Raw genomic sequence first — 25,734 nt, 5'->3', positions numbered from 1 at the left:
CATGGCAATGGCTTTTATACAAGCTGCAGGTGCACTGCTCTCTTTCGTAGCACAGAGGGCAGGAACCTCAGGCCCAGGAGACGAATGTGGCCCTGCCAGCCCCCGGGACTCTCCCCAGGCTACAACCTTCCCCAGCTGCATCCTCTACTGGTCCTGCTTCACATCCTGGTTTTGCCTGGGTAATGCCTCTGGGTTGGTTGCCTGGACTGAGGACAGAGAGGTATGTATGTGTGTATAAACTAGCCTGCGGTACAAAGGTAAAATTTATATATGCGGCTCCGCCCACCTTTGCCTCTGGCCCCGCCCACCCCTACCATGTACCTCCTGGAAGGATACTTATGAGAGAATGCAGACTTTGGGCTAGAAAATTGTTCCCCATCCCTGTTATTAGCAAGTATCAGGTTAAGTACTTAATTCGTTCCGGAGGTCCGTTCTTAACCTGAAACTGTTCTTAACCTGAAGCACCACTTTAGCTAATGGGGACTCCTGCTGCTGCCGCACCACCGGAGCACGATTTCTGTTCTCATCCTGTAGCAAAGTTCTTAACCTGAAGCACTATTTCTGGGTTAGTGGAGTCTGTAATCTGAAGCGTATGTAACCTGAGGTAGCACTGTACAGTGGTACCATCAGGTCAGGACTTTAGGACAGACGTGAAGGGCCCAACTCAGCAGAAGGAATATAATAATAATAATAATAATAATAATAATAATAATAATAATAATAAATCTTATTTAGATGCCATCCATCTGACTGGGTTGCCCCAGCCACTTGGGGAGGCTTCCAACAAATATTAATCCCTCTTCAAAGGGAACCCCGGGAATTGTAGCTCTGTAGGGGTCTCTCCTAACAACTCTCAGCCCCCTTAACAAACTACAGCCCCCAGAATTCCCTGGGGGAAGCCACGAGTGTTTAAAGCAGCATCCTAGCACTTTAAAGATACAGTTTGAATGTGGCCTGGGTCAAAGCCCTGACATACAACAGCAGTCAGCTTCGAGATCTGCTGGACTAATTAAGCAAAACCACAGGAATGAAACACTTTAGATTTAGAGCAAAGGGCACAGAGATGGCCTTCTCTTTACATCCAACAAGAGCACGGGGGACTTACAGAGCGAGGTGCACCGGCAGGGGTCATGCTTGTCCAGGTAGTGCTCTAGGGTGTCCCAGCCGCCGCCCACTCGGACCATCACGTGATTCCGCAGGATCTGGAGCAAAAAGGAGCGCAGGTGAGCACCACATGCCCTTTCCTGACCGTGAGCCACAACAACACGTGCAGTCCTGGGGAATGCTGTCCCAAGTGACGCCTGCCTGGCAGTGATGCAGACACCTTATTGATATCAGGCTAAGGTTTTTCCTCTACACCTGGGGATCTGAAAAGTTTTAAAACCTGGAGACAGTCCTATGTGAGGTGACTAAGAGATAGGTAAAGGTAAAGGACCCTGCCCTGACAGTTAAGTCCAGTCGTGAATGACTCTGGGGTTGCAGCACTCATCTCGCTTTACTGGCCGAGGGAGCCGATGTTTGTCCACAGACAGTTTTTCTGGGTTATGTGGCCAGCGTGACTAAGTCGCTTCTGGCAAACCAGAGCAGTGCACGGAAACGCCGTTTACCTTCCCGCCGGAGTGGTACCTATTTATCTACTTGCACTTTGACGTGCTTTCGAACTGCTAGGTTGCCAGGAGCAGGGACCGAGCAACGGGAGCTCACCCCGTCATGGGGATTCGAACCACTGACCTTCTGATTGGCAAGTCCTAGGCTCAGTGGTTTACACCACACAGCGCCACCAGCGTCCCAAGAGATTAAATACTAGTTGTTTCACAAGTCTGTTTATGTGCCACAGGCACACACACACACACACACACACACAGAAAGTTAGACCAGTGGTTCCCAAACTTTGGGGGGGGGGCCTGCCCCCTTGGCTCCATAAATTCATCCCCACTGATCCTTTCCCTTATTCAGAACAGTGGTTTGCACAACCCACTGGGTAAGATAAAAACACAATAAAACTCAAAACAGTAACATTTAATTGCACATTTATGCAAAATCCAATTGAAATAATTTGGTTTAATTGATTCAACAATTGACTTGATCCTGTAAACCAGCTTTGCAAAGCCTTGTAGTCATTTACGCCTCCACTGCCCGCTTCTTGCTCCTGTGGGTAATTCCACCCCCTGCCTTTGGGGGCAGCACTGCCCACTGTGGGAACCACTTTGTTAGATACACATGATATTCCTATGTCCTACCTACAGGTAACTCTCTCTTCTCTATAGGCTATCTGCTTCTGGCATGAGATGGATCCTTATACCTGGTAGGGCTGGGAGAAACCCGCCTTTGACATTCTGGAAATCTGCTGTCAGTTGTTGAAGAACAGAGGTGAGGAACCTTGGGCCAGGGGGCCAGAATGTGGCCCTCAGCCTTCTCTATCTGGCCCTTATGACACTTCCAAAGCCACACCCCTTGCTTCTTGCCCTCCTTGTATGTTTTTGCCTGGCTGAGAGGTGTCTTTGACCTCTGATCATACTTCCTGCTTTTCTAGATGGTGGAGGGAAGACGAGTGTGACTCTCGATGCATGTGGTGGTGGGGAGGATGTGGGAGAAATCTGATTCTGCTCATGTTCAAAGGTGAACTTATTGAATTGAATTTGCACATTCTAAAACAATATGAGAACCATAATCACAGCCATCCTTCAAATCCAACTCATCTGAATTTTGCAATGCAGTTCTCCAGCCTGCCCACCAACCAGTCTTTACAAAAATGCATATATTAGCAGGGAGTGTGCATGAAAATGTTAGTGAAAATAACTTACAAGAATGCATTATATTAGCGAAAACTAAGGAGCAAAAATGTGTACAGTAGTCAAAACTGTATACAAAAAATTGTGTGTTGAGAGAGATTTGCCCTAAAACGCTGAAGAATTTTCATGAGGATTTTTAAATGGCAGAGGTGTTGGGGAAATGGGAAAGTGAGAAAATAGAAATTGATAGATCATTCCAACCTTAGGATTGGGGGGCCTGTGTCCTCTCCACCAACAAACCCAACATGGCAACATTTACCCTGCCATCACCCCAATTCCAACTGCCATTAGCCATTATAGTAGTCAAAAGTCCTGGCAAAAATGTGTGTATTATGAAAAATTCACACCAAAACACTGATGAATTTTTCAAGAGGATTTAAAAACGTGACTCCAAAGTGGAGAGCTTAATTTCAGGATGGAAAAATTTGGAACTGAGAAGACAGAAATGGACAGATTTCTCCAGCCCAAGTGTGTGAGCATGCTCAGAAACCAGCTTAAAATCCACATCCATTGCTCCACCCACTTTTGCCTCTGGCCCCGCCCACCACAGGTCAACTTACCCTGACAAAGATCAGCAAGTTCGAATCGCCCACGCGGTATTTCCCTTCCGAGACTTTGATCATAGAGAACTGGACTGGGCAGGTGCAACGGCTGACGAGACACTGGACCTTTGCAGAAAGCAGGAGGATAAGAATAGTAATGAGTTTGGCAACAACCACCTGAATATGAGTGAGAGGAAGTGTGGAGTAGTGGTTAGAGTTTTAGACTAGGAGCTGTGAGATCAGGGTTTGCCTTCCCCACTCGGCCCTGACGCTCACTGGGTGACCATGAGATTGACCACCAATCGCCCCTCAGCCTGGCCAACCACACAGGGTCGTTGTGAGTATGAAACTGGAGAGAACAGTATTGATGAGCTTCTTGGACTGAATGTGAGATGCAGATGTATAAATAAATAGCACATTGGAACTCCCTGCCTATTGACATCTTCACTGTTTGCTTTTCAGTGCCTGTTAAAAAGTTTTGTTTAGACAAGCCTGCCCATATATTTAGAAGGTTGGTGTGAGTTTCCAATTCTTTGTAGTCTATTGTTATTTTTACTTTTTGAAAGTCTTAAATTATTGTAATTTTTTCTTGTTGATAATCTTATTGTTTTACGCTTCTTTTTTAAAACAATCAAGCAGTTATAAATTTTATGAAATAAAACAAATAGTCGGGGGAACAACGATGATGATGATGACAGGTGGCCCTCTAGGATTCTTGATGTGGACCTCCAGAGTTTCCCCCAAGCCACACCCCTCACCAGCCCTGCCGTGCCCCCTTCCTTTGCTGCTTTTGCCAGGCACAAATGTGTCATAGAATCATAGATGTGTAGAGCTGGAGGGGATCCCTAAGGTCATCCAGTCCAACCCCCTGCAATGCAAGAATCACAGCTACAGAATCCCTGGCAGATGGCCACCCAGCCTCTGCTTAAAAACCTCCAATGAAGGAGAGCCGTTGACCCTGTGTTTGCCCTGGGGCGTGAATCTGCCTGCTCAAATACCATCTGGTCGAGGTTCTTGAAATTGGCCGGCTTTCTCTGTGCCCTTGGGAGGGGGGTCTCTTCCAGCGGCAGGTTCAGGTCCTCGCGGATCTCCTCCTCGATCTCCTCCTCCATCTGGATGAGGGTGGGGGCACTCATGCCAAAGCGGGAGGCTCGGCGGGCCACCTCCAGGAGACAGAGGACAAAGTTCTTCTCGTTCTTGCGCAAGACCAGGTCTTCCGTCTCGAACATCAGGACTTCTGGAACAAAGCAGGTGGGGTGAAAGTAGGGGACAGCTAGGCAGTGTGGACTGAGGGGCGAATGGTGGGGAAATGCCACAGAGAAACCAAGTCAGGGTTATCAGCTAGTGCTGTGTCAAACTTTTCTCCTCTGTTTTGTTTTCTCTGTTCTCCATCAATCAAAAAGCAATTGCATTGGAGAAGTCCCCCAAAATCAAGAGTTTTCACTCCCATCTCTCATCCAAGGCAAGGCAACCATCTTGATCCCACCTCTCATCGTGGGGGATTATGCCTTTCCCCACCAACAGACTCTCCCCCTGTGGGGAGTTGGACATAGCCAACAACATGCTTGATGCTGACCACTCACAGGAGCATAAAGTAGCTTCCTGGATCAGGCCATTGGCCCATCTAGCCCAGCATCCTGTTCTCACAGTGGCCAACCAGATGCCGGTGGGAAACCCACAAGCAGGACCTGAGCACCAGAGCCCTCTCCCCCCCTGCAGTTTCCAGCAACTGGTATTCACAAATATTGCTGTCTCCAGCTGTGGAGGCAGAGCACAGCAGCCATCAGTAGCCCTCTCCTCCTCCATGAATTTGTCCAACCTTCTTTCAAAGCCATCTAGGTTAGCAGCCATACCAGCCTCCTTTGGAAGGGAGTTCCACGGTTTAAGTATATGCTGCTACTTTTTGCCCTAACGGAGAACAAATCTGGTCCATCTTCTGCATGATGGAGCCCTCCCAATCTTGTTCTTTGCCACTCCAGAGGGCAGAATTGGAGGACCAAGATTTGGCAACCCTTCCTCACCCAGTTCTGAGCTGCGTACCTTTAATGCCCATCTCCTTCCGGCACCACTGGATGAAGTTGGACACGTTGTCCCTGGCTTGGAAGGTCCCTGGCTGAGCAAAGTCGTTGCAAGTCACTTCGCAGGTGGGCAACTGGAGCTTGTGGCTCAGACCCGGGTACCTCTGCTCAAAGTCCCAAGCCACTTGGGTGATGCTGTTGGCATGGTGACAGAGCAAGACCCCTGTCTCCAGCGCTTCCAAGAAGAACTCCACGTTGATGTCCACATCATAGAGTTCCTTCAGCCACTCGGCCAAGTCTTCCTTCATGGCATAGAGGTATTGTTCCCCGGTCTTGTATGAGCGGATGCTCCTCATACGAGCCTCCTGGATTCCGGACATCTTCAAGAGCTGGTGCGGGGGGGGGGGGGGACTCAGTACAAAATCTGCTCAGCAACCTTAAAAACTCCAGCTCTCTCCTTGCCCTTCATCAACCCATCCCTTGAGCCACTCCCAACCACCTGTGACATCAAAACAAATCCACCTCAAAGTTATATTTTCAAGGCTGATTTTGGCTCCATGCTCCATCAGTTCTCACAGAAACCAAGGATATATTTGATTCCCTACAGCAGCATGGCTGGATCGTCTTGTCAAAATGTTGGTGAGGTGGGAGATTCTCCTGAAATGACTTCCTAAGATCTCCCATCTCATGACCTCATGGTCCTCACCATTAATGGTGGCCCATGATCAGCTTGTCCTTGGTTCAAAACTTGTTTCTGGCAAGAGCAGAGCGTCCCTCGTTGGTCCACCACTGCTCCACGAGGCAACTATTGGATTCCTCTTGCACCACAAGCATCTGATATCCTCCTATCTTACGCCCTCGAACATATTCACACACACCTGTCCTTTGGGGATTTGCAGAACTTCTGGTGCAAGATCCGTAAAAAGAGGGAGAATCTCTTTCGCAGGGCCGAGTCCCTGGTCTGTTGTGCTTCCTCCTTCCCAGTCCTGTTCTCTTCTCCTTGGTGACAGACAACTCTGGACAAAACACTCCCCGTTCGCTCTGCTAGATCGGATGTCGCTTTGCCTCGGCTGGAGCAAACAACCCTCGCTCCTTTTCGCAACATTGATCCACCCAAGCAAATGAGATTCTGCGAGCACAAAGCTTGACGGGGGGGCGGGTGGGGGGGTGGCAAGACAGATGTCCACTCACTGGAAACCATGGAGAAAGGACAGGTTAGTTGAGCTTGGATGTAGCCAGGGTTTTTGTTAGGGGGGGGCAGAACCTCAGTTTGCTATGCATTTTTTGTATTGATTGAGGGGGCAGCTGCCCCTCCCTGCCCCCCTTGGTTACACCCATGTGCAAGAGTCAGAAGTGACAGAATAGAATAGAAGCTTATAAAATTGTGCACAGTGTGGCGAAAGCCGACAGCAAAAAGGTTTTCTCCCTCTCATAACACTAGAATTCATGGACATCCAAAGAAGCTGAATGTTGGGAGATTCAGGATAGAGAAAATAAAGGACTTTTCCACTCAGTGCATAGTTGAACTGTGGAACTCGCTTCCACAAGAAGCAATGGCTAGCAACCTAGACTAAAAGAAGGTTGGACAAATTCAGGAAGAGGACTATCGATGGCTACTAGCCATGATGGCTATTGCTCTGCCTCCAGAATCAGATGGGCTCTCCCTGTGCACTGCTCCAACTGGTGGCTGGTGTGCATTTGGGACCAGTAGGACAGAAGGCAGGGAGCCCAACAGTAGGTGGTGCCAGAGCCAAAGACAGGAGCCTACAAATTGTACAGTGGTACCTCGGTTTATGAACTTAATCCATTCTTGAAGTCTGTTCTTAAACCAAATCTGTTCTTAAACTGAGGTGCGCTTTCCCTAATGAGGCCTCCTGCCGCCGGTGCCCTTCCACCATTTGGATTCTGTTCATAGACCAAGGTAAAGTTTGCAAACCGGAACACTACTTCTGGTTTTGCAGAGTTCATAAACAGGACTGTTCATAAACTGAGGTACCACTGTACTTTTGTCTCCCACCTCCTCCCTGCTGAGTTCTACAAGGGGCAACACTGAGACTTAGGAGAAGGAAGGTGACAGACAGGGCCACTCCTTGGGCAGGTTGTCAGTAAGATGGCGGGGGGGGGGGTGGCTGGCTGAGGGCAAACTAAGGTTGGTGAGGCAGTGCTCCAGTTGCCCTAAGAAACCAGCCTCCACTGCACTCTTGACTCCACTCTCATCCCCTCTACTTCCCAGTAAGAAGAGGCGATGCAACCTGCCAGAGATGAAGTGATGCCAACCTACCCCACTGTCTTCTGTGACTGGGGGCACCATTTTGTGTTTTGCCCCAAGGAACAAAGTATCTTGGGCCATGATCCTGCTTCCAACTGAGAGACCTGGAACTGCCTATTGCAATAAAGTGTGCCACTGTGCTTGTGCAAAGTGCAATTCAAGGCCACTGGATAACTTTATATTGTGTGTGTGTTTGTGTGTCTGTGTATCTGAAACTCAGGCAAGGGACTTCTGGGACAGAGGAGGTCTGAGTGACACACGCTTCCCTTCAGAAACACAGCACCTATTACCTGAGAGTAGGGATGTAGGGAGAGTGTTTTCCATTGGGGCCCTGCAGTTGCTACATGCAACACTGAATCTTTTCTGCTGCAATTTGTCTTCGGAAATGGTGAAATTACATGACTGCAATTGTCATTATGTCAATTTTGAATGCAAAGGGGATTGTCTGCAGACTGAAAGCTACACCACTAGCGAATATCCACTGCATTTTTAATGGCCCTCAATACAATTTCACTATGCTGAAAACTCTGACCCATTGCTCTGTATTTATTTTTTATAACTGAAGATGTCATAAACAAGCTCTGCATTTCACTCAGCCACAGTTACTGTTCCCCCCCTTTTATTGATCTGTACAGCCTATTGACTTTATACAGCTGTGTTTTCAAAAACCAATAAGCATATTGTTGCAAGCCACCCCAATCTGAAGAGTGGTAAGAGATTCCAAGGGTTCCAGGTGCTGACCCAGGGTTTGTGTTTCCTTTGGAATGAGGGACAGCAGAGACTGTGGTGTCTTTATGGCATATGGTTTATTTACCAAAAGGGTCTTGCTTCTTCCATAGCCACAGCCTTGGATTCAAGCAGAAACCAAATATCACCCTCTCTGACTTCCCAGCCTGTTGCTTTTCCACTTCTAGCTCCTGGCTCACATAACTCAACTTTCCACTCTGCCCTTTTGTATTTCTAACTAAAAGCCAGTTGAAGGAGGGGCCCCACCCATTTTTATCTTGCACAGAGCCACTTCCTTTGTTCCCTTAATGACCCATTATCTCGGATATTGCCTCACCAGGAAACTATCCTGGCTATCCCAAGAATTAGAAGGGGGCCCAAGCATTCAGCCTAGCCCTCCCTGCAAAAAACCTCATAACAACATATATTGATTCTGTTTGCTGGATTGATTTCTGTTCTGGACATTGGACAAGTAAGTGAACATTGACTGCTTCTCACACCTTCCTCACTCCCCAGGGAATTGAAGAACCTTAGCCTCGTATCTGCCGGACAGAAAAGCCTCTCTAGAACTTGCCCGGAGAAGCTATGTGATGTCACAATGGACTGAGGTCACCTTGCCATGACACAGCCCTCTCGAAGGGGTGGTGTCTGGGAGAGAATAGCCCACAGGTTCAGCGGATCATTCCGTAAAACTCACCACTTCCCTCGTCTTTTTCACTGGTAGGTGTTAGACAAAAATGTATGAGGGCTGGGACACATCTTTCTCCCCAGCTAAGACTGGAGATATTCCCAAGAGAATCCTAACTTTGAAGGCAGGAGTGGGGAATCTCAGGCTGAATGCAGCCTTGATGGGCTCTTGATCTGCACCCCGCACCCCTTAAATTCTCTCCTGGCCACACACAATGTTTCGCTACCTGCTTTTACCTGATTGCATGCGTCCTTGAACTGTGATCTTCCTTGCCTGGAGGCAGGACAGAGAGGAGCGTGTGAGTGTCTGTATGTGGAAAAGGTAAAAAGGTAAAGGACCCCCGGGCGGTCAAGTCCAGTCAAAGGCGACCACTATGGGGTGCGGCACTCATCTTGCTTTCAGGTCGAGGGAGCCGGCTTTTGTCCACAGACAGCTTTCTGGGTCATGTGGCCAGCATGACTAAACAGCTTCTGGTGCAACGGGACACCGTGATGAGTTCCAGAGCACATGGAAACGTCCTTTACCTTCCCACTGTAACAGTACCTATTTATCTACTTGCACTGGTGTGCTTTTGAAATGCTAGGTTGGCAGGAGCTGGGAGAGAGCAACAGGAGCTCACCCCGTCATGGGGATTCGAACCGCTGACCTTCTGATTGGCAAGGCCAAGAGGCTCAGTGGTTTGGACCACAGTTCCACCCGCATCCCTTTCACTTGTGGGAAACCTTCCAGAGGCAAAAGTGGGGGGGGGGGGATGTGACATCAGCACTGCACGTGTCAGAGGTTTCTATAACGACACACCTCCCTCCAGACTAGCAAAGAGGGTTGCATCCAACTAAGATTTCCTCAAGAGACTAGACCTATTTAAAGGAATGGACCCAGGTTAGCTGGGCCCATTATCTTCAGTCTTTCAAGGGCACAGAGCAGTGCTGGTGAGGGGTGTGGCCTGGAAGAGTGGGAGTGGCCTAAGGCAAGTCTCAAGGGCTGGGTGAAGAGGCCAGAGGGCCACATTTATCCAGATTGCACTTCCTGAGTGCTCAAAGCACTTATCCTATGCACCATCTCTAGGGTCGCCATATGTCCGGAATTTCCCACATATCCGGAATACTGTAGTTGGAAGCAGTGTCCGGGGGGGAAATTGATGAAACGTCCAGGAAAATCTGGACATATGGCAACTTGTGTTGACAGTATCATTTTTGGAGAGTTTCCTTAAAAACAGCTCAAAAACTTCAAATTCTCACTGTTTGAAATATGGCAACCCTAACCATCTCGTTCTAAATCCTTACGACGACCTTGAGAGGTAGATTAGGGTTGTCCTCATATTTTGCAGATAGGCTTAGAATCATAGAATCATAGAATCATAGAGTTGGAAGAGACCACAAGGGCCTTCGAGTCCTACCCCCTGCCAAGCAGGAACACCATCAGAGCACTCCTGACATATGGTTGTCAAGCCTCTGCTTAAAGACCTCCAAAGAAGGAGACTCCACCACACTCCTTGGCAGCAAATTCCACTGTCGAACAGCTCTTACTGTCAGGAAGTTCTTCCTAATGTTTAGGTGGAATCTTCTTTCTTGTAGTTTGGATCCATTGCTCCGTGTCCGCTTCTCCTGAGCCACAGAAAACAGCCTTTCTCCCTCCTCTATGTGACATCCTTTTGTATATTTGAACATGGCTATCATATCACCCCTTAACCTCCTCTTCTCCAGGCTAAACATGCCCAGCTCCCTTAGCCGTTCCTCATAAGGCATCGCCTCCAGGCCTTTGACCATTTTGGTTGCCCTCCTCTGGACACGTTCCAGTTTGTCAGTGTCCTTCTTGAACTGTGGTGCCCAGAACTGGACACAGTACTCCAGGTGAGGTCTGACCAGAGCAGAATACAGTGGCACTATTACTTCCCTTGATCTAGATGCTATACTCCTATTGATGCAGCCCAGAATCGCATTGGCTTTTTTAGCTGCCGTGTCACAGTGTTGGCTCATGTCAAGTTTGTGGTCAACCAAGACTCCTAGATCCTTTTCACATGTACTGCTCTCAAGCCAGGTGTCACCCATCTTGTATTTGTGCCTCTCATTGTATTTGTGCCTCTCATTTTTTTTTGCCCAAGTCCAATACTTTACATTTCTCGCTGTTAAAATTCATCTTGTTTGTTTTGGCCCAGTTCTCTAATCTGTCAAGGTTGTTTTGAAGTGTTATCCTGTCCTCTGGGGTGATAGCCACCCCTCCCAGTTTGGTGTCACCTGCAAATTTGATCAGGATGCCCTTGAGTCCATCATCCAAGTCGTTGATAAAGATGTTGAATAAGACCGGGCCCAAGACAGAACCCTGTGGCACCCCACTAGTCACTCTTCTGTCTTGCTTGGTGTCGAGTTACGAGATGTGATCTAAAATGGGCATAACATAACTGAAGTCTCCAGCCCGTACTGTTATCTCTGTGCGCTCGCTCTCTCTCTCTCTCTCTCTCTCTCTCTCTCTCTCTCTTAATCCAGGTTTAAAATCTGATGTCCCAAACCAGACCAGAAGAGGAAGAGAGTGAATCAGAGGAGAGATGCCACCAGGAACCAGAAGCAGAAGATAATGTGCCAGACCTCGATGCAGAAGGATCCAGCTCTAGTGCTCTTGTGGATTCCCCTCAGTCTCCCAGCACGGAGCAGCTGCCAAAACAGGAAAATTGGCTGTGGAGCTGGTTTTCTTTCCCCCTTCTCTCTGGTCTTACCTGGCTGGCAGACAGGTAGCAGCTCAGAGGAAGGCAAACATCTCCTCTCCGTAGCAGTGAAAGAGTTGCATTGCATTCTTCCCATTTTAGAGACAGGAAAACCGAGTCCGTATGTGTGTAAAGTTGAAATGGAATGTTTCACAAACTGGAGGCCCGGGGGCAGAATGGGGTGGGGTTAGAACTCAGATGAAAAGCTCAAGGCCACCCCAAATTTCTCATTTGGATGTTGACTGTTTTAAGCTCAGGAAAGGGCCCTTGTGCTTGGATCCTGCTTGCAGGCTTTCCATTGGAGCATCTGGTTGGTCACTGTGAGAAGAGGATGCTGGACTAGATGGGCCATGGGCCTGATCCAGCTGCAGGGCTCCTCTTAAGTTTTTAAAGCCCCAGCATGCTCTAGCCTTTCTTTTTAAGGAGCCCTTTGAGTTATTTTAATTGCAAACCTTCCTTTGCCTCTTAGGAACAAGCCCCTGCAGGAGCCCATCTGCAGTCAGCTGCAGAGGAACAGATCCTCCGGGAAGATGTGCCCAGAGTGCGAAATTCTGTTCTGCAAAAAATGTGAGATGTTACATTACAGCCGGGCTTTCATTGAACATGGACTGCTGGGCCACAGCACAGAAAACCTGCCAGAGGCTTTGAGCCCAGCGCTGAGTACAGGCAAGACGCAATGAGGACTAGTATGCTGCAGAGTCTAAATGCTATCTTTCCCAACCGGTGAATTAGTGATGGTCCCAGGTCAAAGCTGCTACCCTGTTTTCCTGATAGAGGCCCAGTGTCTTTAATGGCTGTGCAATGGGTAGAAATATAACAGCCCACAACATTCTCACAACCAGGGGAGAAATTCAATTCAGTTCACATTTAAAGCAGACTCTCTCAAATTCGTATGAGAAGTGAAATGCGGCCATCCTTCAAAATCCACGTGTACCCAGTTTTTGCAATGATCCTCCAAAACGAAGGAGAATGCAAGTAATAGGGAAACGTGTGCATAATAATGAATATATTGGTGAAAATAACATACAAAATGCAAAAATTGCTTGCAAAAATGTAATGTCACGCAAGAAGCTTTAGAAGAAAAGTGCACTGAAATGCTGCGGTTTTTTTTAAAGAAAAAATTGCAAATTACTGCAGAATCAACTGAATTTAAGATTGGAAAAATAGGAAATGGTGAGAAGACTCATAATACTGCATCCCTGTGTTCAGAGATGTTACCGACTCAGTTCCTGCTGCTTAAACATAGGACTTCAACCTGTGGGTTGGAACACCCTGGTGGGTCACAAGGCTATCCCAGATGACCAAACCAAAGGAGCACTACCTGTAGTGTCCGAGCTAGAAAACGTTCTCATTTTACCAATTTCTATGACTGCTACAAAGCAGCAGGAGAAGAGCAAGAGCGTTTTTTCAACAGGATATTTCTGGCCAACTGTATGCCCCACCTTCCTTCGCAGGGCACCTAACGAGGGAGCTCTCTGTGGAGCAGAGACATATTCTGTTCACTTTCTAGTCTTTTTCTGCAGCTTTCCAGACTTCTCCCAGGATGGAAGTCTGATGGGGGCTAGAATGCAGATGGGGCCACTGCAGCAGATAGCTCAGTTGCCCAGCGGTTGCCATCATAGCAGCAGCTGGGGGCCCCAGAAGTGATGGCAAATGTCTGGCCACAGGAGGTGAGGGTTAGAAGGAGCAGGGACATCATCACCCTCATTCCACTCCCTGCAACCTGAAATAGGTCTGGGTCAAGGAAGAAGTTCCTTGCTGCTTTTCGTTCCATAGAAGGTTACGGGTCCCTTCCAACTGTACAATTTTCCAATCCTATGAAAGTAGAACACAAGGTCACTTGAATCACAAGCTGGTTGTCATACAGCATGTCCTCCTTTTTCCAGACTCTATAGACCTGGCTGTCGCTCCGGAGGAGTCAGAAGAGGAAATAAAGAGGCAGTGAGAGGGGTAATGGATTAATTTCTTGGTAGTCCGCAAGCGATGCTGGCCAACTTGTCTGCTGGTCCTAGAGGTGAGTCCAGCAGGATTGAAGTCTGTGCAAGCTCACTCTGGCTGCTGACTAAATGTTCTCTCTGTGTGCATGTATGTGTGAGTGTGGTCTACCTCATATGGTGGTTGATTTAACACAGCTGTGTTTTTAAAAGGTGGGGGAGAGATCTTGGATGCTTTGGATTAAATCCTTCAACATCACTGCTTCTTAGTGGCTTGTTTTGGCTTCTAGGGGATTGTTGTTAAATGAGTAAGAGAGCAAAGGCAAAACTTAGGAGGATACACAGGATGCTAGAAAGATCCAGAAGATAATAATATGCAATCTAATTGAGAGTCCTGCATTGCAGGGGGTTGGACTAGATGACCCTTGGGATCCCTTCCAACTCTACAATTCTGACACCCAGTGGCGTAGCGTTGGGGGTGCAGGGGGGCCCGGCTGCACCGGGCGCAACATCTGGGGGTTAGGGTTAGGGGGCGCAAATCCACGGGTTAGGGGGCGCAAATTACTTGCCTTGCCCCGGGTGCTGACAACCCACGCTACGCCACTGCTGACACCCATCACAGGAGTCCCATTGTCCTATGAGATGCGCCATCAACTGGGCAGTCTTCCAACTCCCCACTTGAATCTAGAGATTTCCCAAACATGACCCCCTCTTCCTGAAGCCATACTTTTCTCGATAGCAGAGATGAGGAATCTTTTTCAGGCTGTGGGGCTACATTACTTCCTGGGGAAATTCCTGGGGGCTGAATGCCAGTGGTGGGCGTGGTGATGTGGTCCGACATACACACCGCTCTCCATCTCCCATCTAGCCATGCGATCACAGATGGGGGCAAATTCTGGCTCAGCGAGGGTGCAAAGCAGGGTATGGATGAGGGTTGCAGTCTGGGAAGCACCCGGAGGGCTAGTTAGAAGTCCCTGGAAGGCTGCATTCAGCCCCCAGGCCTGATGTTCCTCAGCCCTGCTCTATAGGTGTAAGTTGTAGTGGTCAGCACAGCAGTCCTGCGGCTGCATAAATCAAATGTTGTGGCCAGGGAGAAACCGGTTTCTGAGCCCCTTGCATAACTGCTTGGTATGCGCTTGGCTGGTAGAGAAATTTCCGGTCGGAGGAAGCAGGTTGCTGCAGAGCGATCAGCTTGTCAATAGGGGGTCAAGGAGGGTCAACAAACTGGCATGTTGCAACATGATGGAGGACAAAGGATGGCAAACAGCCCTTTCCATTTCTTTGGCAGAAGCAGAACCGGCAACAGCGAGGAGGGCTCCTTGCAAGTCAGGCCTCGACTGAGAAACAGAAAGCACAGCAGGAACACTGCGTGGTTGGTTGTGGTGGTGGTTAGGGAACCCCTGGAGCCCACCACTTCAGGAGCATGAAATATTATCATCCTAAGATGAGGGGTGGGATGCGGGTGGCGCTGTGGTCTAAACCACAGAGCCTAGGACTTGCAAATCAGAAGGTTGGCAGTTCAAATCCCCGCAATGGGGTGAGCTCCTGTTGTTCGGTCCCTGCTCCTGCCAACCTAGCAGTTCGAAAGCACATCAAAGTGCAAGTAGATAAATAGGTACCGCTCCAGCAGGAAGGTAAACAGCGTTTCTGTGTGCTGCTCTGGTTCGCCAGAAGTGGCTTAGTCATGCTGGCTACATGACCCGGACGCTGCCTGTGGACAAACACCGGCTCCCTCGGCCTATAGAGTGAGATGAGCACGCAACCCCAGAGTCGGTCACGACTGAACCTAATGGTCAGGATCCCTTTACCCTTTTTAAGATGAGGGGTGAAGGTGCTTGCTGCAGCCACCACCATGAATGCAACAACAGCAAGGCCTCAGATTGTGTGTGGGGAACCATGGGCTCTCTAGATGTTGCTGAACTGCATCTCCCATCAGCCCCTGCAAGCAAGGATAGTGGGAGCTGCTGTTTGGGAACATCTAGAAGATCACAGATGCTCCCCACATCTGCATTAGGTTCATGGGTAAATAAAACACAAGAATGGGGAGAGGAAGGATTGGGCATGCTTGTCCTCTCCACTATCACCAGAGGTGCAGCAAACTGGGTTGGCAGGGGGCCGAAGACCCTTTAGTATTTCTCCAGCATCACAGAGGCACCCAATCAGCAAGGAAGGGAACCTTCTTGGCCACTGAGAAGAAGTTTTCTCATTCTTTGTGCTGATGGGAGCCACTCAGGGTGGAAGGAGGTGCGTCAGTCACAGAGGACGAGTTCCTGGGGTCACTCTGGACAAGGTGTGAGGGGGAAACCCTCAGGAGTTGTTCTGTTTGCTCCAAAGCTAAGCATTTAGGAATCCTGAAAACACAAGGGATGTTTCAGTTTCAAGAGAATCGGGTGCAAATTATGTTACGTACAATGGAACTTCAAGGAAATGTCACTCTGAAAGACAGTATTGGAGCACCCCAAATCATTTGCACAGAAAATAGTAGACCTAGCTAAAAGGCAATATGCGGAGATCTGCATTGATTGTTGCTATTTTTGGAGAATTATAGGATTATTGCATAATCTTAGAGGGTTGTATCATCTTAGAAGTGGGTGTGACTGTGACTATCATGGACTATGCCATTCTTATTCACCACTACACCGTGCTTATCATTGCAGCCCTCTGGGAGTTGGAGGGCAAATTTCTGCCCTACATGGATATGGCAGGCTCTCTGTGGCAGATGGCTGCCCTCCAACTCACAGGGGGCTGATGGGAGCTGGGAGTGGGGGCCAAGCTGCTGTGTTCATCCCTATTCTCCCTGCTTGCATGCTCTACTTACTCATGAGTGGGGCTTGTGGCAGGGATGAGGGGAAACTGTGGCCCTACGTACGTTGCTGTATGTCACCCCTGACCATTGGTGCGGCTGGCTGGAGTCAGTGGGAGTTGAGACTCCAAAACATCTGGAGGGCCACAGGTGTTTCTCATTCCCTTTTTATAAGTGTCACAGGCCTCTGTGTGTACTTTTCAGCCACAGACCAAGACCACTGTCCAGCTTTGGTTTCAGGATGAAGGTATTATTTGTATATTTATTTCCTATCCTTCACCCTGATGTCCCAGGACAGGTTAGAACAATAAAACACAGTATTAAAAACAATTTTAAAACTTACAACCATAAAATGAGTCGTAAAAACAGACATCTCAAGTGTCAAAATCCAGAGTAAAGAGCTATGTCTTCAGCATCCTCAGAAAGCTGTATAATGAGGGTATAAAGTGCACCACAGCTTAGGAGCCACCACAGAGAAGGCCCTCTTCCCCCCTAGAGCCTCTGAGGGTGCAGAAACCACCAAGATGGCCCCCTCTGCCAAACTCAGCACACATGCTGAAAACTGAGGCACCTGCAGAAGTGTTGCCTTGATGGAACTGCCAAAGGCAGTGAAGTGCTAGAAAGCCCATGAGGTACTTGGTAGAAAACAGTTTTGTGGCAGTGTGGTACTAGGCAATGAAGGTTGAGCGTTCATACTGAAGCTTCAGATTCAATGCTGCATTCAGCTGTGACGCTTCTGCTGGGCCCTTTCCCTCACCCATTTGTTGCAAGACTGCAGCGGGACTGTGACTTGCTTTGCACATGGAAACACATTACAGCAATGCCAACCGGAATAATGCCAAGGTTCTGCAATAGGTGGGAGGTCAAGGATCACCCACAAAAGAGGCACTGCCAACAGGCAAGGAGAGGTAACAGATGAACAGCTCCTGTTCCGCCCTGAAGATGTAGAAGCCGATGCACAGTAGCTCAAGATTCTGCGAGAGAAGCTTTACATTGATGGTCAGTCCTCACTAACTCCTCAAAGGCTCAGCTGCGGAGGGGAAATGACCTCTGGAGAGGACTGTGAGGTGGGCGTCTTACCTCAAAAAGTGCTCTTGTGATTGGGTCCTGCTTGTGGGCTTCCCATTGGTGCATTTGGTTGGCCAATGGGATAACAGGATGCTGGACTGATGCAGGATGCTCTTCTTAGGTTTTGTCAGGAATTGGACTCAAGAGGATGAGATGGAGTAGGAGTACAGTGGTACCTCGGGTTAAGTACTTAATTCATTCAGGAGGTCCATTCTTAACCTGAAACTGTTCTTAACCTGAAGCACCACTTTAGCTAATGGGGCCTCCTGCTGCCGCTGTGCCGCCAGAGCACGATTTCTGTTCTCATCCTGAAGCAAAGTTCTTAACCCGAGGTGATATTTCTGGGTTAGCGGAGTCTGTAGCCTGAAGTGTATGTAACCTGAAGCATATGTAACCCGAGGTACTACTGTAGTGGAGACCCCCCCCCCCCAATTCTCTTGCCACTGCAGGAGAGGGGGAAGGCAGCATTGAATTACAGCAGGGCTTTTGAGGAGTTTGAGGGAGGTCACAGCTCAGAGATGGACGAAGTGTTGGAAGAAGGAGGGGGGACGACTGCAGAGGAGCAGCCAAATGACATGTTGTCACTGGAGAGTATTTCTTATCCCCCTTCTGCCAGAACACGACGTTCGCTGAGAGCGCAAGAACAACGGAATCAGAGACATTTGACCACTGTATGGGAAGGTGCTGTTGCTAAGAAGGAGGGAGGAGGAGCCCAGTTTGGAGAAACGCCATTGTTAAGGCTCATTGCGTTCATTTGTCTCTCGCTATTGAATAAAACTCATTAAAAAGAACTCTACCTTGTTTTCTCTGCTCTTGCTGCAACTGGGGGAGGAATACCTTTCCCAAAGCCTTGGCAGAGCCTTGACAGGTTCTTAAGAGAAGTTCCCCCTGTTTTTGTCCACTCCACAGTAACCAGCTTTGGGACAAAGATGGAAGACAGAAGAACAGACGGCTTGAAGTTGAATAGGGTGTGGGCAGCTGTTAAAGGAAGCTTGGCCTCCGTACGGCAGAGCTTTCCAGACTTTTCATGTTGGTGACACACTTTTTAGACATGCATCATTTTGTGACACAGTTATTCAGTTTTACTAGCAAGCCACAGGTTCAACTAACCCCTTTCCAGCCCCAGGAGGAGCGTGGGGAGTGTTCACACTACACACCTACACACTGCAGTCGACACACTAATGTGTCAAGGCACACAGTTTGGAAAGCTCTGCCATAAGGTTTAGCCAGTTACCAGAGGCAACGGAAGTGCCCACCGCCCCTCCCCTCCCCTATAATGCTTCTCGATTGGCTAGAATGTCAACCCGTCCTCTTCCAATCAATGTGGCACAAGAAGCTGTATTGCCCGCCCACTCCGTCTCATGATTTGTCAGGCACCTGATATTCTGATATTGTGAGAGCCAGTGTGGTGTAGTGGTTAAGAGCGGTAGTCTCGTAATCTGGGGAACTGGGTTCGCGTCCCCACTCCTCCACATGCAGCTGCTGGGTGACCTTGGGCTAGTCACACTTCTCTGAAGTCTCTCAGCCTCACTCACCTCACAGAGTGTTTGTTGTGGGAGAGGAAGGGAAAGGACAATGTTAGCTGCTTTGAGATTCCTTAGGGTAGTGATAAAGCGGGATATCAAATCCAAACTCTTCTTCTTCTTCTTCTTTTGCATCAAGAGGTATTCTCTTAGGCTTCAGTTACTCCTTTAAAAAAGAAACAAAAGTCCACTTGCGACAAAATGAAAGGTCAACTTCCAACACCGTCAAGCATCTGACCCACAAACGCTGAACCGAGTTCTGGACTCTGGGAAGTTTGTTATGAAAGCCATTGAAATTTCTGCAGAAGCTCAGACCACCGCCTGGTTGAGGGCCGCATCCTGGCAACCGAGCCACCCTAGCTGGGAGGCCCATTTCCCACTTTCCACCACCCTCAGCGTATCTGGGTTGAATTTCCAGAACTGGTCATTTCGGAAGAAGTAAACGAAGCCGTCAGGACGCGTTAGAGCACCGTTCGCCATGGCAGGCACCCCTCCCCAGTCTTTCAGGCTCCTGGGGTAGTACGGCTCCACTTGGAGGGACTCTCCGCTCACCATGTAATATTTGGGACCTTTGAAAAGAACCAGATGGTGGAGGGGCTGGAAATAGAGCGCTGTGTCGGGGTGTCGGGGGAGGTCCCCAGTGCTGCTGCATTTCTGGGGGAAGCCGGCATCTAGGGAAGAGCCTTTGTAGCGCCAGCACCGGCCACCTACAGGGGGAGACAGAGAGCAGGGTGAGGCAAGGCAGAACTTCCTGGCGGTAAGAAAAGTTCAAGAGTGGAACGGAAGGTGGTGGCCTATCCTTCATGGGAGAGGTACTCAAACACATCTTGGATGGCCATCTGCCTGGGATTCTTTAGCTGCGATTCCTGCAATTCCCTTGGGCTCACTTCCACCTCTATAATTCTATGGTTCTTTTAAATTAGGCAGGACTGGGTTCTAGCTGTGGCCCTCCAGACGTGGTGCTGGACTCCAGGTCTCATCAGCCCCAACAGCCAGCATGGCCAATGGTAGCTGGAGTCCAAGAAGCTAGAATCATAGAATTGTGGAGTTGGAAGGAGGGGTCATCTAGTCCAGCCGCCTGCAATGCAGGAATCTTTTGCCCAATGTGGGGCTCAAACCTACAACCCGGAGATTAAGAGTCTCATGCTCTACCACCTGAGCTATGCTGTTGTGCTGAAGTATAAAGACATACTTTTGGAGACTAAGAAAATGTCTACACACACACACACACACACACACACACACACACACACACACAGTGTGGAAGGTTTAATTTATGTTCCCCAAGACTTATGATCTTTAAGTTTAAAAGAGTCCAAAGAGTCTAGAGTAGTGGTTCTCAACCTTTTTTGGGCCACTGCCCCCTCAGTTCCATAAACTCTCACCCCCCGGGTGCCCCACCCTACAGTATAAAAAGCATTATTCCAAATAGCGGTTTGCATTACCCACTAAGGAAGACCATAACACAATAAATTTCAAAAGAGTAACCATTAATTGCACATTGATTCAAAATCCAATTGCCTTTTAGCCCCCTCTGGGGAATCCCACCACTGCCCCAGGGCAATGCCACATACTTTAGGAGCCACTGGCCTAGAAATATGAGAGAGAGAGAGAATGAACTTGAAGATGAACTGAAAATCATTCAAAGTTCTGCCCCAAAATGAACTTAATTCACTATCAGTTCACCTGGCAATTCTGGGAACTGAATTCAGGGAAGGCCAGAGATCTTTGGGCTATTCTGGATAACTTTGTTCAGCTGAACTTGTTTGTTCCATGCGCTGTGTCAGGTGACGGGGAGAGCAGGAAACTGATCCAGTGTCAACATCAAGCCCAGCAAGTACTGACACCGTTTACTACACCCCACTTTCTTTCTGATTTCAATAAAAGCATTTCCTAGTTAGCAATGGCTGGTCAGGTATGTACAAGGTTACAGGTGCTGCTTTTATTATTTTGACTTAAGAAAACAGGACATCTCTTTCCACAACAGAAAGGGACATTTCTAAGTGTGCATACACCATCAGGACAGCATGAAGCAAAGCCTGCTTTTATTCCTGCAGACATAAAATGTAAAACTGCACGTGCTCAGAGGACTTATTTCCATTTTATTTATTTTTTGGCCAAGGTTGACAAACTGAGGTATTTTTTAAAAAGATTTTGGTTTAGCAAGAATGTAGAAGTATGGAATGCAGGTAATGTGTGTGTGTGTGTGTGTGTGTGTGTGAGAGAGAGAGAGAGAGAGAGAGAGAGAGAGAAATGTTAATTGTATGCTTCACAAATGACATAATACACATGGCTATCTCAGGGGCGTAGGAAAGGGGGGCAGGGGGGCAGTCTGCCCCAGGTGCCATCATGGAGGGGGTGTGTGACAAATTATCAAAGAACAATTACTGCCCTACTAGGGCGGTTCATAAATTATCATTATTATTTTGAAAATGCCTGCTCCAAAGGTCTTATCTAACTACACTATGGATTATATAGCTATATATGAAATTTCATGCCTATCAGTTAATATCTTGACCCTCCGCCACGAAAATAGCTGTTTAACTGGCTGTTTTCTTATGTCGTGAAGGCTGAAATTTCAATTCAGTGGAGCAGGCATTTTCGAAAAAAAGTTCACTTTGCAGGTTTTTTAAAATAAATAAATAAACAATAAATATAAATAAAATAACACAGGCCAAAACACAGTCCATCCTGTAGATTTAAGTATCTGTCCATAGTCGCCTACTTGTTATCAGAGGCCCAGAATCCACATTCCTTTGTAAGAAAATATAAAATAACGTAAAACCATTTTTTCGGGGGGGGGGCGGAATTAATGTGGGGGTGAGAAGAATTTTCTGTACCAGGTACCACCTGACCTTCCTACGCTTCTGGGCTATCTAAGCCGCACTCCCCATAAAAGTTCATTGTCCTGGATACTAGAATTCCAGACTGCACCTCAGCTAACAGCCAGGAGATGGCGGCAGGGTTTACCTTATGATCTTAACAACACAAATCTAAAACACATTTGATTTAATGGGAAGCCAATTCTCGGGCATTCAAAGAGAATTTGATTTTGAGTAAGCAGGTGTATGACTAGAGTCTTGGAGCAGGTGCCAAGACTCTGAACAAAACAGGGCTCCCAGCTAAAATTCATATAGCCCAGTGGGATAAGATGACTTGAGCTTGGAAACAGAAGTCCTTGGTTTGAATCTCAGCTGAGAGCTCTCTAGATCTGTGGTTCCCAACCTGTGGTCTGCAGACCCTGGAGGGATCTACATAACTCACCCAGCGGGTCTCTGGTACCATTCACATAACAAAAACTACCACAGAGATATCAAAATTGTCAAAAGTAGGGGATCCATGGCTTGGCTTTTGAAAAAGTACACAGTACAGTGGTACCTCAGGTTACATACGCTTCAGGTTACAGACTCCGCTAACCCAGAAATAATACCTCGGGTTAAGAACTTTGCTTCAGCATGAGAACAGAAATCGTGCTCTGGCGGCACTGCAGCAGCAGGAGGCCCCCTTAGCTAAAGTGGTGCTTCAGGTTAAGAACAGTTTCAGGTTAAGTACAGACCTCTGGAACGAATCAAGTACATAACCAGAGGTACCACTATACTAAGCTAATTGGGAACCACTGCTCTAGACTCTCCTCTCAGCCTCAATCTTCCCAATAAAAAAATGTGTGTGATAAATACTGGCCAACCACTACAGCAGGGATGGTGGACCTTGGGCTCAGAGGCCAAATGTGTGACTCTAGGTCTTTCTTTCTGGCCCTCAGGATTCTCCAGAGGCCACACCTTCCCTAACCCTATTTTGCCCCTCCTCCCCTTTGAGTGCCTCTTGCCCTCCTGGTAACTTCTCTGGTATCTCGATAATCATTAGCATGTTCTCGAAAGGCAGGGCACTGCTTTTACGTCCAAATCACAGATGGGAAGATGGAGGCTTACAAAGAGAGGAGCTTTCCTAAGGTCATTGGGAAGTGCCAGGATGATGTAAAGATCTGTACTCCCCACTTCACAGACAACTCCAGTCAAGCTACCTTTGAAGAAATAGAACTTCCCATCTTCTTCAGAGAAGGCTGCAGCATCAATGGTGGACGGGAGCCCCGGCCACATGGCTCGGAGCAAGTCTGGACCAGTAGTGTTACCTCCTTTGGATACAATCCAGTAATGGCTGCCTTTGAATATATAGAGATTGTCTTCCAGGTCTGTTCAAAAATAAAGAGAAGGTGCGTGACAGGGTCTTGTGTCTGAGCGAGAGATCAGAAACCCAGGTACTTAGGGTTCCTGCAGGAATATATCAACATAAGAAGAGCCAGCTGGATCAGGCCAATGGCCCATCTAGTCCAGCATCATCTTCTTACAGTTGCCAACCAGATAGTTATGGGAAGCCATCAAGCAGGACCTGAGCCCAAGAGCCCTCTCCCCTCCTGTGGTTTCCAGCAACTGGTATTCAGAAGCACTGCTGATTCTGGCTATGGAGTCAAGAGCACAGGCATCTTGGCTAATAGCTGCCCATAGATTTATCCTCCATGCCTTTGTTCAATCGTCTTTTTAAAACCATCACTGCCCCCCTGAGGGAGCGAGTTCCATAGTTTAATTATGAAGAAGGATTTCCTTTTATCTGTCCTGAACCTTCCAACATTCAGCTTCGTGGGGTGTCCACAACTTTTCGTACTTGGACAGAGGGAGGAAAACTTTTCTATGTCCGCCTTCTCACAATTGTATGAACTTCTATTGTTCTCTTAACTCACATTTTCTCTAAACTAAAAAATTCCAAATGCTGTAACCTTTCTTCACATGGGAGTCATGACATTCCCTTGATCAGTTTGGTTGCCCTTTTCTGAACCATTAAATATCCTTTTTGAGATGAGGCAACCAGAACTATACAACTCTGATAGCGGATTGAGGAATTTGCTTGGGCTGACTGGGGGGGGGGGGCAGGGAGCTGTCTGGAATTCTGAAAATACCCCCACCCCACCCCAGAATCTGCCCCAGTGGATCATGTCCTGAGAGTAGAATCTACCCCAAGTGCACTTTCAATTGTAGATTTTACCCAGAAGTAAACATAATCCTTCCAGGATATTGCCACCTGCATGGTAGCAAACATGCCTTTATAGGTTGGGTTTGTTGTTTTCTAGGTAGAAAAAGATTATGAAACTTGTGGAAGAAACTCCAACACAAATGGATCCTGGGAAGAAGTCTGAAGTGGTTATAGTGCTCTCTTTCTAAAAACAGAACAGGGCATAAATTATCCCCCAGAAATTCCCAACAGAGTCCTCTGTTTGGGGAATGTTTTCATCCCAACCAATGGAAAATACTGGGATAAAAAAACCACACACTTCCCATGCAGTTTTCCACAGAAAAACTGATGCAGGGAAACAAAATTTAAAGTGCCCTTCTCTTGACACAACATACACACAACTTTGTTTAGGGACAATTTGTGTAGCTCAAGATCCATTGGAATTTGGCTTCCCTTAGGAATATGCCCCAGAAAGCAGTCTGTGCAAAGTTTCTTACAGCACAGTCCTAACAATGTTTACCCAGAAATATGCCCTATTGAACATATGGGGCTTACTCCCCGGTTAGTGGGGTTAGGATCACGGTTTGCTGAAAAACCCGTTAAGGAGCATTATTCATTTACACTTTTTTATCTAAGCATTTAAAAACCATCTTTCTTAGACAGCAGGGTGGGGTACAAAATAAGACACCCAGAGTGGCTGGGGAAATCCAGCCAGATGGGCAGGCTATAAATAATAAATTGTGGTGATGATGATGATGACACAAACTCCAGAAAGGTCATTCTACCATAGGTGAAAAGAAATGAAAAATCAAAGTATTTAATCCAATCAAAACAACTCTGAAAGGCTGTGCCTAATGCAGTAGGACAGCCTCCACAGGAATTTTACTGTCCAAGTTTGGCCTTTGGCCACCATCCTGCACCCATTCTCCAGCTGATGCACTATCTTATCTTACCCATGGTTATGGCATCAAAGAATGACCAGCAGTAATGAGAACTGTGGTCACTGCCCTGGTGCTCAGTGCCTTCAAGATCCTGGCTCCAGTCCTGGAAGTGAGCAAATAATTTTCCTGGGAGCTGGACCACAGACCCCCGGGGAGGCTTGCCTGCCAAAAAGAAATCACAAGCTTCCATCAAAACAGTCACTGGGCTTGAGTGTCTATTCTTGGAAAGGGCTCATGGGCACTGCCTATGTCGAACTTCCATGTTCAGAAGCAGTGTACTGTCAGGCTAGAAATAAAATTTTTAAATCTGGGTCCATGCAAATATGTGGTATTTAGCTGTGCAACCTGTCCCAGACTTCAGGCTCAGGGTGGGTCAGGGTTGAAGCAGAAGGCGAAGGGCACACTTTGTGTATATATCAGGTAAAGTTGCATAAGAAACACAGTCATTCTTCATAATCCACACTCTTCTGAATTCTGCAATGCGGTTTCTCAGCTAAGCTGCTGTGATTCCTGCATTGCAGGGGTTTGCGATAGATGACCCTTGGGGGTCCCTTCGAATTCCACAATTCATTGATTCTATGATTCTTAGTAATGTATACAAAAATGTATATATTAAAGCAACATAAAAATGCACTATATTAGGCAAAATTGCATACAAGAATGTGAGTGTTAGCAGAAATTTTGCACTAAAATGCTGGTGCTTTTTCATGAGGACTTTAAAAGAAAAT

The 25,734-nt window shown here is 47.7% G+C and overlaps 2 protein-coding genes and 1 long non-coding RNA gene across 6 annotated transcripts in view; 1 reads left to right on the top strand and 2 right to left on the bottom strand.

Moving 5' to 3' along the window:
- Nucleotides 1-6,537, bottom strand: part of GAS2L2 (growth arrest specific 2 like 2) — a 10,939-nt gene extending 4,402 nt beyond the window's left edge. Inside the window, exons 1-4 of one of the 2 annotated variants that reach the window (XM_083714441.1) lie at nt 5,375-6,537; nt 4,333-4,571; nt 3,353-3,460; nt 1,106-1,202 (exon numbers count right to left, since the gene is read on the bottom strand). In XM_083714441.1, the coding sequence (XP_083570567.1) occupies nt 1,106-1,202; nt 3,353-3,460; nt 4,333-4,571; nt 5,375-5,732 (802 nt within the window). In that variant the 5' untranslated portion in view covers nt 5,733-6,537. The remainder of the gene's footprint in view (nt 1-1,105; nt 1,203-3,352; nt 3,461-4,332; nt 4,572-5,374) is intronic. The other variant, XM_083714442.1, reaches the window with a different exon arrangement.
- Nucleotides 6,538-12,919: 6,382 nt separating this feature from the next.
- Nucleotides 12,920-18,329, top strand: LOC310832728. Its single transcript, XR_014558376.1, has 2 exons — nt 12,920-13,747; nt 18,155-18,329. It is a non-coding gene; the product is annotated as an uncharacterized lncRNA (long non-coding RNA).
- MMP28 (matrix metallopeptidase 28) overlaps nt 16,700-25,734 on the bottom strand; it is a 26,093-nt gene continuing 17,058 nt past the window's right edge. For 2 of the 3 annotated variants that reach the window (XM_083714608.1, XM_083714609.1), the window contains exons 6-8: nt 25,019-25,168; nt 23,083-23,250; nt 16,700-19,768 (exon numbers count right to left, since the gene is read on the bottom strand). In XM_083714608.1, the coding sequence (XP_083570734.1) occupies nt 19,371-19,768; nt 23,083-23,250; nt 25,019-25,168 (716 nt within the window). In that variant the 3' untranslated portion in view covers nt 16,700-19,370. The remainder of the gene's footprint in view (nt 19,769-23,082; nt 23,251-25,018; nt 25,169-25,734) is intronic. The other variant, XM_083714610.1, reaches the window with a different exon arrangement.

Source organism: Podarcis gaigeae (genome assembly GCF_964106915.1).
Source record: "Podarcis gaigeae genome assembly, chromosome: 15".
Taxonomy (NCBI): Eukaryota; Metazoa; Chordata; class Lepidosauria; order Squamata; family Lacertidae; genus Podarcis; species Podarcis gaigeae.
The sequence above is the reverse complement of the archived record's forward strand: the minus strand, read 5'-3'. Positions and strand labels throughout refer to the sequence as shown.